The sequence below is a fragment of the Electrophorus electricus genome, chromosome 15 (genome assembly GCF_013358815.1).
Source record: "Electrophorus electricus isolate fEleEle1 chromosome 15, fEleEle1.pri, whole genome shotgun sequence".
Taxonomy (NCBI): Eukaryota; Metazoa; Chordata; class Actinopteri; order Gymnotiformes; family Gymnotidae; genus Electrophorus; species Electrophorus electricus.
In genome coordinates, this window is record NC_049549.1 from 5,868,590 (window position 1) to 5,883,215 (window position 14,626).

General features: G+C 47.1%; 1 protein-coding gene across 2 annotated transcripts in view; it reads right to left on the reverse strand.

Moving 5' to 3' along the window:
* Positions 1-11,495, reverse strand: part of LOC113587747 (telomerase protein component 1-like) — a 37,924-nt gene extending 26,429 nt beyond the window's left edge. The window contains exons 1-4 of one of the 2 annotated variants that reach the window (XM_027026582.2): positions 11,399-11,495; positions 10,072-10,805; positions 9,701-9,874; positions 8,842-8,988 (exon numbers count right to left, since the gene is read on the reverse strand). In XM_027026582.2, coding sequence (XP_026882383.2) covers positions 8,842-8,988; positions 9,701-9,874; positions 10,072-10,710 — 960 coding nt within the window. In that variant the 5' untranslated portion in view covers positions 10,711-10,805; positions 11,399-11,495. Of the gene's footprint in view, positions 1-8,841; positions 8,989-9,700; positions 9,875-10,071; positions 10,806-11,157; positions 11,173-11,398 lie in introns of those variants that run through there. The other variant, XM_027026590.2, reaches the window with a different exon arrangement.
* Positions 11,496-14,626: the final 3,131 nt, after the last annotated feature.

The following is a 14,626-nucleotide window of genomic DNA, read 5'->3' on the forward strand; positions in this document are numbered from 1 at the left end:
TTGGAGGGCAGTCTGAAGTCTCTTAGGTGTCTGAGGTGGTAAAGACGCTGATGAGCCTTCTTTGTCAGGGAGTTGGTGTGGCAGGACCAGGACAGGTTCTACGAGATGTGAATTCCAAGGTACCTGAAAATGTCTACTCTCTCCACCGTGGTTCCGTTGATCCTAACAGGTGGTAGTGCCGCTCCTGCTTCTTGCTGCAGTCCACAATCAGCTCCTTTGGATTGCTGACGTTTATGAGATTATTTTCCTGGCACCAGTTCTCCAGGTGTTTAATCTCCTTCAGGTAGGCCCTCTCATTGTTGTCTGAGATCAGGCCCATGACGACGGTATCATCAGCAAACTTGACAATGGTGGTAGAGCTGGAAGTGGCCATGCAGTCCTAGGTGTACAGTGAGTAGAGCAGGGGTCTTAGGACACAACCCTGGGGAGCTCCAGTGCTGAGGGTAAAGGTGGATGAGACACAGTTACCCACCCGTAATGCTTATGATCTGCCTGTTAGGAAGTTGGAGATCCAGTCACACAGGGATCGATGCAGTCCCAGATCCTCCAACTTGGTAATGATTCTGGAGGGGATGATGGTGTTAAATGCTGAACTGTAGTCGACAAACAGTATTTTAACATAATTACCCCTCCCTTTGTCCAGGTGGGTCAGTGTGGTGTACAGCAGATGTGCAATTGCATCATCAGTGGAGCGGTTGTGGCGGTATGCAAACTGCAGTGGGTCGATGTAGGCTGGCAGTGAAGAGATGATGAAGTCTCTGACCAGCTTTTGAAAGCGTTTCATCACGACCGTTGTGAGGGCAACAGGGCAGTACTCGTTGAGACAGGAAGGCCGAGGACAGGGACAATGGTGGACCGTTTGAAGCAGGATGGGACGACACCGTGCATCAGGGAGAGGTTAAAGATGTCAGGGAATACCGGGGCTAGCTGGTCTGCGCAGGCTTTGAGGACTCTCCTGCAGATGCCGTCTGGTCCTGCCACCTTCTTGGTATTCACTCTTTTAAATACTCTCCTCACGTCACTCTCCATGATGATGAGGGTGCGCTGTCCTCTGGTAGACTCTGCACATGCGCTGCACCGATAGCACCATCTGCATTGTTAGCGCTAGCGCTGTTAGCATTAGCGCTGCAGTCTCAAAGCGAGCGAAGAATGTATTTAGCTCCTTTGCCTTTGAGACTCATCCGCACTCGTCAGTCCAGGGGGTAGTCCGTGATCGTCAGTAGCCCCTGCCACAGGGATCTAGAGCCACTCTGCTGTAACTGTGACTCTAGTTTTTTCCCGTAGCGCCGCTTCGCCTCTCTCCCTGCCCTGCGCACTCCAGATGCCGCACACTTGTACTCGTCCATGTTCCCACTGATTGTCCCCGCATTGTAGGCAGCAGTACGAGAGTTCAGAGCCTTGCAGATGGTTTTGCCCACCCTTGGCTTCTGGTTGGAAAATGTCTTGAAGGTGGCTCTTGGGATTGTTTTGTCCACCAGTTTCCCAATGAACCCCACTACTGTTTCCGTTAACTCGCTAACATCATCAGTGCTGCGCCGGAACATGTCCCAGTCCGCATCATCCAGAGAGTCCTGCAGAGCGGCTACCGATTGGTCTGTCCAGAGCGCGACCTCCCTCTGAAACAGAGTTTCTCATTTCAGCCTTTGTTTATATTTTGGTATGAGGAAGATGGTGGACTTACCAAACGGTGGATGAGCTAGTGCCTTGTAACTGTCCTTGTATGGGGTGTAGCAGTGGTCTATTGTCCTCTTTCCCCTGGTGGGGCAGGTTATGTGCTGGAAAGGTTGGGCACTGCACGCTTGAGGTTAGCGCTGTTAAAATCCCCAACCACAATAAGTGCAGCGTCCCGGTGTTGTACCTGTAACTATGCGAGAGCCTCATGAAGTTCACACAATGCAGTGTCCGTGTTTGCCTGAGGTGGAATGCACACGGTGTTGACGATAACCAAGGTGAACTCACGAGGAAGGTAGAAAGGATGAAACTTGATGGCGAGCAGCTCCAGGTTGGGTGAGCAGGAGCAGGTGAGAATGACAACATTAGCATTGTTACACCAGCTGTTGTTTACCATCACACACACTCCACCGCCTCTTGACTTCCCCGAATCTGCCGTCCTGTCCATGCAGCATACCAAGAAGAACTCGGCCGGCTGGATAGCGTGGCTCAGTACCGCTGGGTTCAGCCATGCCTTGGTGAAGCAGAGGAGGTTGCAGTCCCGAATGTCCCTCTGGAACTTTGTTCTGGCCTGGAGGTCATCGAGTGTGTTGTCCAGAGACTGGACATTGGCTAGCAGGATGCGAGGCTAGCAGGCTAGCAGGATGCGAGCCTTCAGCCTGTTCCTGATGCCGGCTCACTTCCCTCAAGGCCTTTTCCTCGCATCGCATCCTTTGTTCTCCCTCAGGATCTCACTCGGCCAGCTCAGGTCCGGGGTTAGAAGCAATTTGAGGTGATTGTTGTGTTGACTAATAGAAATAAGAGCATCTCTGCTGTATGTGATGCACATTGTGGTGCAGAGTGAAGGGTTTTAAAAGCGAAAATTGTGCAAGGAAAAGTGCAAAAAGTGCAAAAAGTGTGGTCGGAGCAGTCGTGACGGCAGCCGCCCTCACCGGCGCCATCTTTGGCATCTTTGTGGTCACTTATGAATATTGCTTGTAACAGAGATAGCATCTTAACATGGTTGTAGCCTGTATGACAGTTGGAAATGGTAAACTTCCATTTTGTGTACATGTATTTACATGTTACATATGGTTACAACCACTTTGAATGGGTGCAGCCCATTATTACACATTACCGTGAACAAATTGATTGTGCTCCCTGACTAGAGTTCAGTAATGGCCCATTCATATTCAGGACACACAGCTAGGCTGCAAAAGGATGCATTTATTTACTTAGTAAGTAGGACTTGAAGTAAGGTCATACACTGATGAAGTCTGCAGTGCTAGACCTTCAAAAGATGAGAGGACAAAATGCTGTAAAGGTTGGTGCCACATCGAGGCCCCCTCTGGCCACCATGGGAATCCTCGAGTCAGGCACACTACCAATCAGGCCTGATGCCCAACAGCTGTGCTAGGTCTATATAAGCCCGGTGACCCAGTTACTCAGTGCTGGTTCTTTGCTAAAGTGTTGAGCCAAGCTCCTAGCCGGGAACTCTGAGTGTTGAGGTCTGTGGGCCCTTCTGCTACACCTCTCTTCTGCTCTTCGAGGGAAATATAATATACGTCGGGGAAAAAGCGGTGGCTGATTACGCCAGTGATTTTCGCATTATGGCAGCCGAGAGTGGATGGAACCTCGCAGCGCTAATGGCTGCTTTCCACCAGGGACTCAGCCAGGAGTTTAAAGATGAACTGGTCCACCGAGATACTCCCGCCTCTCTCGACGACCTGATCGATCTGGTGTTGCGAATTGACAATCATGTACAAGAGAGGCGCAGAGTACAGTGACCAGAGGTCAGTCAAGGCTCTCGTGCACCCTTAGCCCTGTTCATATGCAGGGGGAGTCCGGACCCCAGCCAATGCAGCTCGGACACCTGCCTTTCTCAAAGTAAACGCAACGCTCGGATGTGGGAAGGGAGGTGTCTGTACTGCGGAAGCTCAGGTCATCTTCACCCAGCTTGTCCTGAGCTCCGGGGAAAAGGCAATGTCTATTAGGGGAGGGAGGACCTCTGATGGACTCAACCAGTCCTCCCCGAGCTCAAGGGTTGTCCCTCAGTACCACAATTGCTTGGGGAATGCCGGAAACATGTCTCCAGGCATTTGTGGACTCAGGAGCGGCAGGCAACTTTCTTGATGCTGGGTTAGCCAACAAGTTAGCCCTGCCACTGGTCCCACTGGATGAACCCCTACCCATTGCTTCCATCGATGATCGGTCCCTTGATCCAGGGGTTGTTAGCCATCAGACTCATCCAGTCACGTTACAAGTCGGCCCACACACCAAACAGTGCTGTTTGTTATCCATGTTCCCGACTTGCAACTGATTTTGAGGTACCCCTGGCTTCAGCGACATAATCCTCATGTAGACTGGCTGAGCCAATCAGTGCTGTCTTGGAGTTTGACATTTCAGACCTCCTGTCTGCAACTACCCAAGCCTCAGTCTGGGGCTGGTCATAATCCCGATGGCCCGAACCTGTCTCGAGTCTCCCAGGAATACTGGGACCTGAGGGAAGCATGTAGCAAACAGAAGGCCCAACTATTGCCTCCCCACCGGCCATATGACATGGCCATAAACCTCCTTCCGGCACCAGTCCATTAGAGGCCGCTTCTTTTCCCTTTCAGGGCCTGAACTTCAGGCAATGGATGAATATATACAGGAAGCCATAGCCCTAGGGTTCATCCAGCCATGTACTTCCCCGGCTGGTGCGGGGATTTTCTTTGTCAGGAAGAAAGACGGCGGGCTACGCCCCTGTATAGACTACCGGGGCCTTAACAGAATAACTGTCAAGGACTATTCTCCATTGCCCCTCATGACCTCAACATTTGAGGCGCTGTAGCAGGCCTCCATTTTCACTAAACTGGACCTGCACAGCGCCTACAACTTGGTGAGAATCCAAGAGGGAGACAAGTGGAAGACGGTGTTCATCTCCTCCTCGGGCACTATGAATATCTTGTCATGCCCTTTGGGTTGATGAACACACCTGCGTACATCAATGAGGTCCTAAGGGGAGCCCTTGACAGGTACGTGTTTGTCTACTTGGACGACATTTTAATATACAGCCAAAGGGTAGACAAACATGTTACCCATGTTAGGTAGGTCCTCCAGCTTCTACTCGAGAACCACCTCTTTGTCAAGATGGAGAAGTCTGTATTCCATGCACAAACCATCTCCTTTTTGGGATTTGTCATCTCCCACAAAAAGTTATGCATGGACCTTGCCAAGGTACGGGCTGTAGAGAACTGGTCTAGCCCCACCTAGGTACATCTGGTCCAATGCTTCCTGGGCTTCACAAATTTTTACCGCAGGTTCATTAAGAACTTTAGCACAGTTGCAGCCCCACTGACCATGTTGACCAGGAAGGCGTCTGGTCAGTTCTGCTGGTCCACTGAAGCCCAGCAGGCATTCGAAGAACTAAAGCACCATCTGATCACGGCTCCTATTCTTCAGCTCCCTGATGCGGAGCTTCCATTTACCGTTGAGGTGGACACATCTGAGGTGAGTGTCGGTGCAGTTCTGTCCCAGCGATCAAAAGAGGACAAAAAACTGCATCCCTGTGCCTACTTCTCCTGGCGTCTGTCCCCTGCAGAAAGGAAATATGACATGGGCAACCGTGAATTACTGGCAGTCAAGCTTGCGCTCGAGGAGTGGAGGCACTGGCTGGAGGGGGCAAAACACACCTTCCTGGTCTGGACGTACCACAAGAACTTGTCTTACGTTCAGCAAACCAATCGGCTTAATCCATACCAGGCCAGATGGGGACTGTTCTTTGCCCAGTTTGACTTTATCATACTGGCCAGGCACTAAGAACACCAAGACAGATACCCTCTCCCACCAGTGGGAATCCTTCTTCTGCTCCACCCTCGACCGTTATCCCCAGGGCCCGCGTCATAGCGCCAATCCAGAGGGGGGTTGAGAAGGCAGTACATCAGGCCCTCCTTGCTGAACCAGACTCAGGTGGAAGCCGTCTGGAGCGGCTGTATGTACCTAAGGTGGTTAGAGCTCGGGTCCTTGAGTGGGGACATGCATCCCCCTTTTCGGCACACTCAGGAGTCACATGGACGCTCGAGTTTCTCCGTCAGCGGTTTTGGTGACCACACATGCAACATCCAAGCATTTGTGAACTCTTGTCGCACCTGCGCTCAGTGCAAGGACCCCAGGACAAGGCCCGCTGGTCTGTTGCACCCACAGGCTGTCCCTTTGCACCCTTGTTCTCACCTGTTGCTCGATTTTATCACAAGGATGCCCCCATCAAGGGGCAACACAGTGACTTTGGTCGTCGTTGACAGGTTCTCCAAGGCCGGCTGCTTCTTTGCACTGCCAAAACTGCCATCTGCGAAGGACACAGCTAAATTATTGCTTACACAGGTTGTCCATCTTCATGAGCTACCTAGCAATATCATGTCAGACCGTGGGCCTCAATTCACTAGCCGGTTCTGGAGGGCCTTTTGTCGGTTGTTGGGGGCAGAAGCCAGATATCCTCCAGCTCCTGTCCCCAATCCAATGGCCAGACCAAGAGGGTTAGCCAGGACTTGGAGCGCACCCTCCACTGTCTGGCTTCTTCCTGTCCATCCTCTTGGTCTGCGCACCTATTATGGGCATAGTTTGCCAACAACAACCTGTGGCACTGCTCCTTAGGCATGTAGCCATTGGAGTGCCAATTTGGGCATGATCCGCCGACGTTGCCCAACCAAGAGGCTGACATGAGTGTCCGGTCTGCTGAGCAGACAGTCAGGTGCTGCTGCTTGGCCTGGCAAAGGGCACACAGGGCTCTTTTATCTGCTGCTACTGCTCAAAAGCGTTACGCCGACAAGAGATGGTGACCAGCGCCGATTTATCGGACAGGACAGCAGGTTTGTCTATCAGACAAGGACCTACCTTTGTGTGGTTATCCTCGCAAATTCGCTCCTCGCTACATCGGGCCATTCAAGGTGCTTGGCCGCATAAAGCCTGTTTCTTATAACCTTGCCCTTCCCCTGTCATTGCGAGTCAACCCCACTTTCCATGTGTCTCGCCTTAAGCCCATACTGTGTTCAGTGGGCTCCTCCAACCCACCGGGTCCGTGCATAGTGGACAGTGCACCGGCGTACACAGTCAAGCGTCTCTTAGATGTCCGGCGGGTCCGTGGTGGAGTCCAGTATTTGGTTGACTGGGAGCGATAATGGCCTGAGGAGCGGTCCTGGATCTCCTCCTGTCACATCCTGGAACGTGAACTCATTTGGGGTTTTCAGCGGGATTGTTCGGCTGGCCTTGGGACGTCAGGAGCCACCCTTTCTGTGGGGGGTCCTGTAAGGGTTGCCGCCAGGTCGAGGCCCCCTCCGGCCACCAGGGGGAGGCCTTGAGTCAGACACACTTTCAATCAGGCCTGATGCCCAACAGCTGTACTAGGTCTATATAAGCCCAGTGACCCAGTTACTCAGTGTTGGGTCTTTGCTAAAGTGTTGAACCAAGCTCCTAGCCGGTAACTCTGGGTATTGAGGTCTGTGAGCCTTTGTGCTACACCTCTCTTCTGCTCTTCGAGGGTGCCTGTGTTTTTACACTCCCCCTCTCCGTCTCAAGTCTGTGTCTCTCTCTCTCAGCTTCCATTAGTCTCTAAGGCACCTCCCTGCTTTCTGGTTTTGTTTTGGAAGTTTTAGAGTTTTGTTTTCCTCAGTACATCGGGGCTGCCCTTCTTCCCGTGGCATCCCTTGTTTTCCCTTTTTTCCACGCACAGTATGGTGTTTATTTCCCCCCATTTTTCGTCCTCCATTCCTTTGAAGCACAATATGTGTGCAGGTTGTTTAATGGCTGCTGCGGTCTAGCAGGAGCTCATTTACCTCGTAACAAAGCAGCCAGGGCTGGGGTTTGACTCCCCACCTTTTTTGTTTTTTTTACTTCTGTTGTTTAACCTGTAAAGCATGGTAGCTCACCCAGTGGAATGTTGGTCTCATCAGCTATCTGACCTGGGTGCAAGCCTCATTACAAATGCATTTAGTTGAATTAGTGTTTAGGCATATGTGGTGTAAAGATAGTAACAGTGTTCTATCAAATAACACATGATAAAACGGGTCCAAAAAGTAGAAGAGAGGCTGAAGTTCTTTTCATTTCTAAAAGTTTTAGATTTAAGACGCTAGTGTAAAATAGCAAAAGCTGGCTGCACATATTGACCTGGTTCTCATACCCATCAAACCATGATTGATGACATTTTCAAGTACAGTAGCCCAAATTTTATTTGAAAGGATTCACCATGACTAAGGCTTTCCTCATACTCTTCCTCTGACTCAGTCTCTCTTACCTCTCCCTGTTCTCTTATTTCTCCAACCTTTCTTTAAGCCTCTTACATTAATTAGTTACTTCCTGCTACTGAAAGTTTATATATTTGATATATAGGTATAAATATTTTATTGTATATGTTCATGTCTTGCTTAGAAGGTCACTGGGTGAACATGGATGTGTCAAGACAATTTGTAGGTTTGATGGATGACATTCATCCATATATGGCATTTCTACATAAATAAAATATATCTATAAATACATTAGATTTTCTTAGTCTGCCTCTTTATATATCCCCTCATAATCTTTATGGGAAATACAGAAAACTGATTTCATTTCTCTTGCAACTTAGCACCGATACAGGGGTTCAAAACGCTTGTTGCTAACTGTTTTGCTACAGTCATAGCTTTGTTACTGATTCTCAGGTTTATGCATTTTCTGTCTTAATCTTACCAAAATATAACATGAGAGTTTGTAATGAAACTTGTGCTTAGACACTCACAATGGTTGCCAAGAAATATTTCAGGAGTTTATAAGGAGAGTCGAGTCTAGTAAAACCAATGGTTTTGCACCATTGACCCAAGCAAAGGAAAACTAAGCTTCAATGACTGACAATCATGTGCCAGTATCAAATTAAAAAAATGTTAATCAATTGAGAAAAAAATACAAGCTGACCCAAAACACCTTATGGATCATTTAACTCTCCGAACATCTCTCACCATTTGGTGATGTATTAGTGGCTTAAGAAGTCATGCTGCAGTTCTGAAGTGCCATGTGGACTCATCATAGTTTTACCAGTTACAACACTCAAAAGCTCAGATGCCAATTATTAAGCCTTTCCTGAACATACACAAACAAACTTGCATATGAATACTTACAGAACCCCTACTCAAACACAGACAGCCAGACACAGACAGCCTGACTTACATGCCACCTCATGTGTACCTTGAGGACGAACTCTGGATCACTGATGGTGATATCTGTGGCTAGGCCTTTTATCAGAGACCACAAAGTCAAGGGATGCTGGTCCTTCTGGTCAGGAGCAGCACACTTTTGTACCAGGGAGCAGCACACCAGATTTAACAGCTTATACTGATTAAAAAAAAACACACAGACAATGACACAGAATTCAATCAAATCAAAGTCAAATACACAGATCCACAGAATATACTTTTCTGTCTTTCCACTAGAGGTATGCAATATGATAAAAAGACATACATACAGTTATGCATAAAGACATTTTCACAATATGTAGTTTTACTGAGGTTTACTAGCATTGTTTGTGCAGACAGTGCAGCAAAAATAGTACTGCCACATCTAAAGTAGGCTATGAAAAAATATGCAGTTGATCACTGTTAGAGAAGTACTGACAGAGTATTGTGATGTAATTTATCACAACAACAATATCATCATATCACCCACTCCTTGCCACTTATGCAAATGTGATTGGATCGCTGATTGAGTGAATAGGCTTGAAGAGAAATTGTTCAGCTCTGTATCTGTGATCTAACAGATACTTGTGATCAGCTAGTATTGCTGGGGAAAGAAGGATTAATTCAGCCTTCCCACCTCTGACAACATAGCCAAGCCTGCTCTCACTTTTGACTCTTGGCCATTATCCATTCATCTTAAAGAGGCAGAAACACCTAGTTTCTCTTTATTAGCCTTCCCAAGATTAAGTTGAGGAGGAGTCACAGACTTGTGCTGTTGACGTGACAGGAAAGCAGCCTTCCTACAGGAACTTGCTACAGCTGAAATGCAGGTTAGAATTATTTTTCAAAAAATGATAACAACACTTCAGTACCTTCCTTTTTTTCAGCAGTTCTGCTTGTTCATCTGAGCCTGTGTCAACCGTCCCAAACTCTTCTCCAAGCTCAACCGTCTGCTTCTCATCTTCCTCAGTCAGTCTCAGCTCCAGGACAGGCATCTCCAAGGGCAATTCTTGGTCCATCTCCACAAGGTCCTCATGTTCCAAGTCCTTTGGATACATATATACAAACATTATACATCAGTTACTCTGAACTTAAGCCAAAACCTTAAGAACATTCCCAATGCCAGATGGTATCAAAAGCCTACCCTTCTATAAATTTGAGGTATGGAATTTTCTAGTGAATATGCATCTCAAATATGAGAAAAAGAGGCAGCAAACAAGCAGAAAAATACATCCTTGAGTACCTCATTTGGCTCCGCACTCTGTGGTAGCAGCTCTTCAGCAGAGCAAGGGCTGTCTTGCTCTCTTTTTCTCCTTTTCACTGTAACATCCAGCTTTTCTTGGGGAAGAACACTGGTACAACACACAGGCAAAAGGCCACTAGCAGGTGTCAGTGTGCTCTGGAGCAAAGGGCTCAAACAGTACGGAGAGGAGAGAGAGGAGGAGAGGAAAGAGCCCCGTTTCAGCTGGGTATTCTCAGTGTGGAGAAGAGATGGGGAGACTGTAGGGAACAGCAGGGGGTCCAGACTTAGCTGGGTGTTCTCAGTGCAGAGAAGAGAAGAAGGGAGAATGGGAAAGAGGAGGGGGTCTTGCTTAATTTGGGTATTCTCAGTGCAAAGCAGAGGGGAGGTGAACATGGTAGAGGTGGTGGTGAGCAGAGAGGAGGAAGCAGTGGTGGTGATGAGTCTGGGCGTCTGGAGTGCCGGGCAGGAGGTGCTGGTGGAGGCCGGTGCTGCCCAGGAAGGAGCTGAGCAGAGAGGCTGGGGCAAAATGGAGGAGACCTGAGCCAAAATGCCATTTTCCAAGCTCCGGCTGGTACAGTTGGAATACCGACAAGCATCCATATCAGCCATTGGGACAGTCAGCAGGGTGGCCGCCTTCATATCCACCAGCACTGGAGAAAATGAGGCACAGTGTCTCCACTCTCGTCAGTGCAGCCACTCTCGTCAAGCTCTCAAAGGGAGCCTTTTGGCCAAACCTGGAGTACAGAAGAAGAGAGCAAAGATTATTTTCACCTTTGGCTAACCACAGAATCTCTATAATCCTTTACATTTTATGCTATTAATATTTCTAATTGAATGTTTCAACCTCTTTTTCCTGTAAAAAAAACAAAAAACCAGTGAGCTAGATACTGCACCACTAAGAGAACAGTGTGTCCTGTGATTCCAGGTGGCTTCTTGACATGAAAAGAACTATGTGAGAGATTATTATATGTACAGCGCACAAAGGCTGGGGCAAAGGACTTTGTACTTTGCTCAAGTGATTGTTTACTTGTCAAGACAAACCTTTCCACGGACAATTGATTAAATACAGTACATTTATTAACATACAATTTTCAGCCGTCTACATGCATACGCTCGCCAGAAATCCCACGCTGAATCCACACCCATGTTTTTCGGATAAATTTCCACAACAACGTGCCTGTCCTTATAAGTGGCCTTTTAAAACATTCTTCCGGTATAAGATAACTGCCGGTTTTGTCATAGAAAATTCAACTACCATCAAAACAACTGCGTGGCATGTTTAAATGGTATACGGAGTGTTAGTAAAATTCTTTAATTGTATGCTCACCTCTTTACGCAAAAACACTCGTTCGCTTCCTACGTAAACAAACCCAAATAGACAAGCCTTGGCATTTACTTCCCAAGTCTTTCCAGGGCAAGCCGCGTGATTGGCAGCTCTTTCATCAAATAGATGAATAGAAGACGCTTAGGCTCTGCGCACTGTGTATTATCAGTGCTTCAGTGTTGTTAGCAGATAGCCTCGCGCATGGGTTTGACGCTGTTTGACGCTGTTTGACGAAACTCGTACAACCGTAAGAATTATTTGATCGCCAGTGCTTTTGGACATCATGGAAAGGAAGAGGCTTATTTTAGCTGAAGTTTATGTGGGCTTGTTTGGGTACTGCTAGCATGGATTAACTTCGATGTTTCCATTCACTGCTGGAAAAATTCGTAATCTTTTGTTTAATGGGATACTCCTAGAGTGAGAGAGTGATCTTACAACTTCAGTGCTTCGGGGAAATGGGCCCCTGACCATTTTTTAATTTAAATGCTGAACCCGCATAAATGGAAACCTAATATAGTTTTTATTTTTCTGTAACGTTTAAAAGTAAGATGTACTGGCTGCAAAAAGAATAAAACAATAGTTGGCAGATGTTAACAGGGATATGTTTTCTTGTTGCTGAAATATATTTCCAAGTGGCCAAATGTCCAAGTGCAGAATATTCTAAACATGTTTTCAAATTTAATTCAGAGCAGTAGGAGCAGCAATGCACCTTGGAGCTGAGAGCGATGGTTGTTGTTTTTTTATTATTTGCTCTGCAGCTGCGTCATGGCCATGGTTCTTCTGTTCAGACTTGCAACACTGGTCAAACCTGCTCCTTGAGTTGGGGGGGAAGAGGAAAAAAAAGTTTTTGAATTTTTAACCTGATGACCTGTGACATCATATTATATAACATGATTTATGCTTTCAGAATTCTCTATTTCCCTTTTTGTTGTTGTTGTTACAGTATACTGTACAGAAGCTCACTCTCCGGACTGACGATTGCGGATGAGTGTCTGGCGAACGAGCTAAACACATTCTTCGCTCGCTTCGAGGCTGCATCTAGCAGCGCTAGCGCTAACAACGCTAATGGTGCTATATTGCCCTCACATCAGTTGTGATGAAGTGCTTTGAAAAGCTAGTCAGAGACTTCATCACCTCTTCACTGCCAGTCTCCATGGACTCACTGCAGTTTGCATACTGCCACAACCGTTCCACTGATGGGTTAGGCTGATAGATTTTAGACATTGGAACAATTCAATAACATCAATCTCAAATACGTCTTTTGGGCTCCAAAACTTCAGGTCATGCTCAACAGTTTCTAGCAGGTCATTATGGGCGCTAGAGCTCAGAACAACAGGGTCGGATGAATGAGTAGATTTGAACGCTGGTGTAATGCCATCTGCTTGTTGCTTTAGGCTCTTAAATTCAGAACCAAAACACTTCTGTCCTTCACCCAAGAGCTCATATGAAGCTTTCTTGACAGATTTTGGGCTTCTCATTTGTAGTAAGTGGAAAATTTCCTTGCTTGTCCAAAAGACAAATGACAGGTGAGGTGTGACAGGCATAAACCACTGAATTGTGGGTCTTTTGAGATTAAGATCCTATACAGCTGGTATGTACACAGAAAATGTTGTCTTATTACATATGGCAGGTCTGGCCTTGACCTGCCCTTGAAAATCACTCCCACAATACATAGCAGAACACTGTGGATGGTAATACTAAAGTCTATATTTGGGTTCCCAGCTCTTATCCTGGAGATTAGAGTCTGGATCCAACTCCAAACTAACACTCATTTGTGTTACACAAGGACAACAGTAGCATCTGAATATTAGATCCCGGCATTGGATCTAAACTCTGGATCTCTAGGAACCAAGTTGGGCACCCCTGACCTGTTTGAGGACCAGTGAAGTGTGAGAGAGTGAAGTGTGAGAGTGCAGCTGAGCAGTGTGAATCTGTTAGCTAAGTACAAAGCAATTACTGATATGTATACATGACAACTGTTGCTATGTGGCTCAGATAGATAAAGTTCAAAGAGGTTTTATTGTCATTTCAGCTATATACAAGTACACAACAAAAACAAGACAATGTTCCTCCAGGACCATGGTGCAACACAAAACAACAGTGCAACAGACAACATGCTACACAAGTGCAAACAGTCCAATATAGTGCAAAAATGTAATTAAATAAACAATAATAAATACAGGACAGGACAAATACCAAATGAGTAGACAGTGCAATTATTTAGTCCAGTACACAGTATCGGGCATATGTAAAGTGAGTTGTGCATGGGAGTCAGTGACATGCTACACTGAACATAGCAGTCACCAGTAGCAGCCAGAACAGTTCAGAGTACAGTGTTGGTTTAGTACAGTACTCTAGCAGCAAGTAGGATAATGTGCAAGACTGCAACAGGAGTGCATAGTTTATTTGTGTGAGGTTTGACTTCAGCACTAGTCCGATGTAAAACTGTGAGTGTGTGTGTGTGTGTGTGTGTGTGTGTGTGTGTATAAAAGTGCCCATTTTTGGAATCTGAATTGGAATTGGAGTTAGCCAGAGTTCAGGAGTCTAATGGCTTCTGAGAAGAAGCTGTTGCACAGTCTGGAGGTGCGGGACCGGATGCTGCAGTACCTTCTTCCAGATGGCAAAAGGGTGAACAGTTCCTTTGAGGGGTGTGTGGGGTCTTTCACAATGTTGGTGGCTTTCCGGATGCAGCGTGTTATGTAGATGTTCGTGATGAAGGGAAGAGAGACCCCAATGATCTTCTCAGCTGTTCTCACTATTCTCTGGAGGGTCTTGCGGTCAAAGGCAGTGCAGTTCCCAAACTAGGTAATGATGCAGCTGCTCAGGATGCTCCCTACAGTACCTCTATAGAAGGATGGGTGATGGGAGATGGGCTTCCCTCAGCTTCTGAAGGAAGTAAAGACATTGCTGGGCTCTCTTGGTGATGGAACTGGTATTCAGGGTCCAGGTGAGGTTCTCCGCTAAGTGAACACCAAGGAACTTGATGTTCTTGACAATCTCCACTGAGGAGCCATTGATTGCAAGTGGGGAGTGATCTCGCTTTTGTCTTGTCAACATTCAGATACAGGTTGTTGACCTTAAACCAGCTCACCAGTTCTCGCACCTCCTCTCTGTATGCTGACTCGTTGTCTTTGTTGATGAGACCCACCACGGTTGTATCATCAGCGAACTTGATGATGTGATTCGAACTGTGCATCGCTGCACAGTCATGAGTCAGCAGTGTGAAGAGCA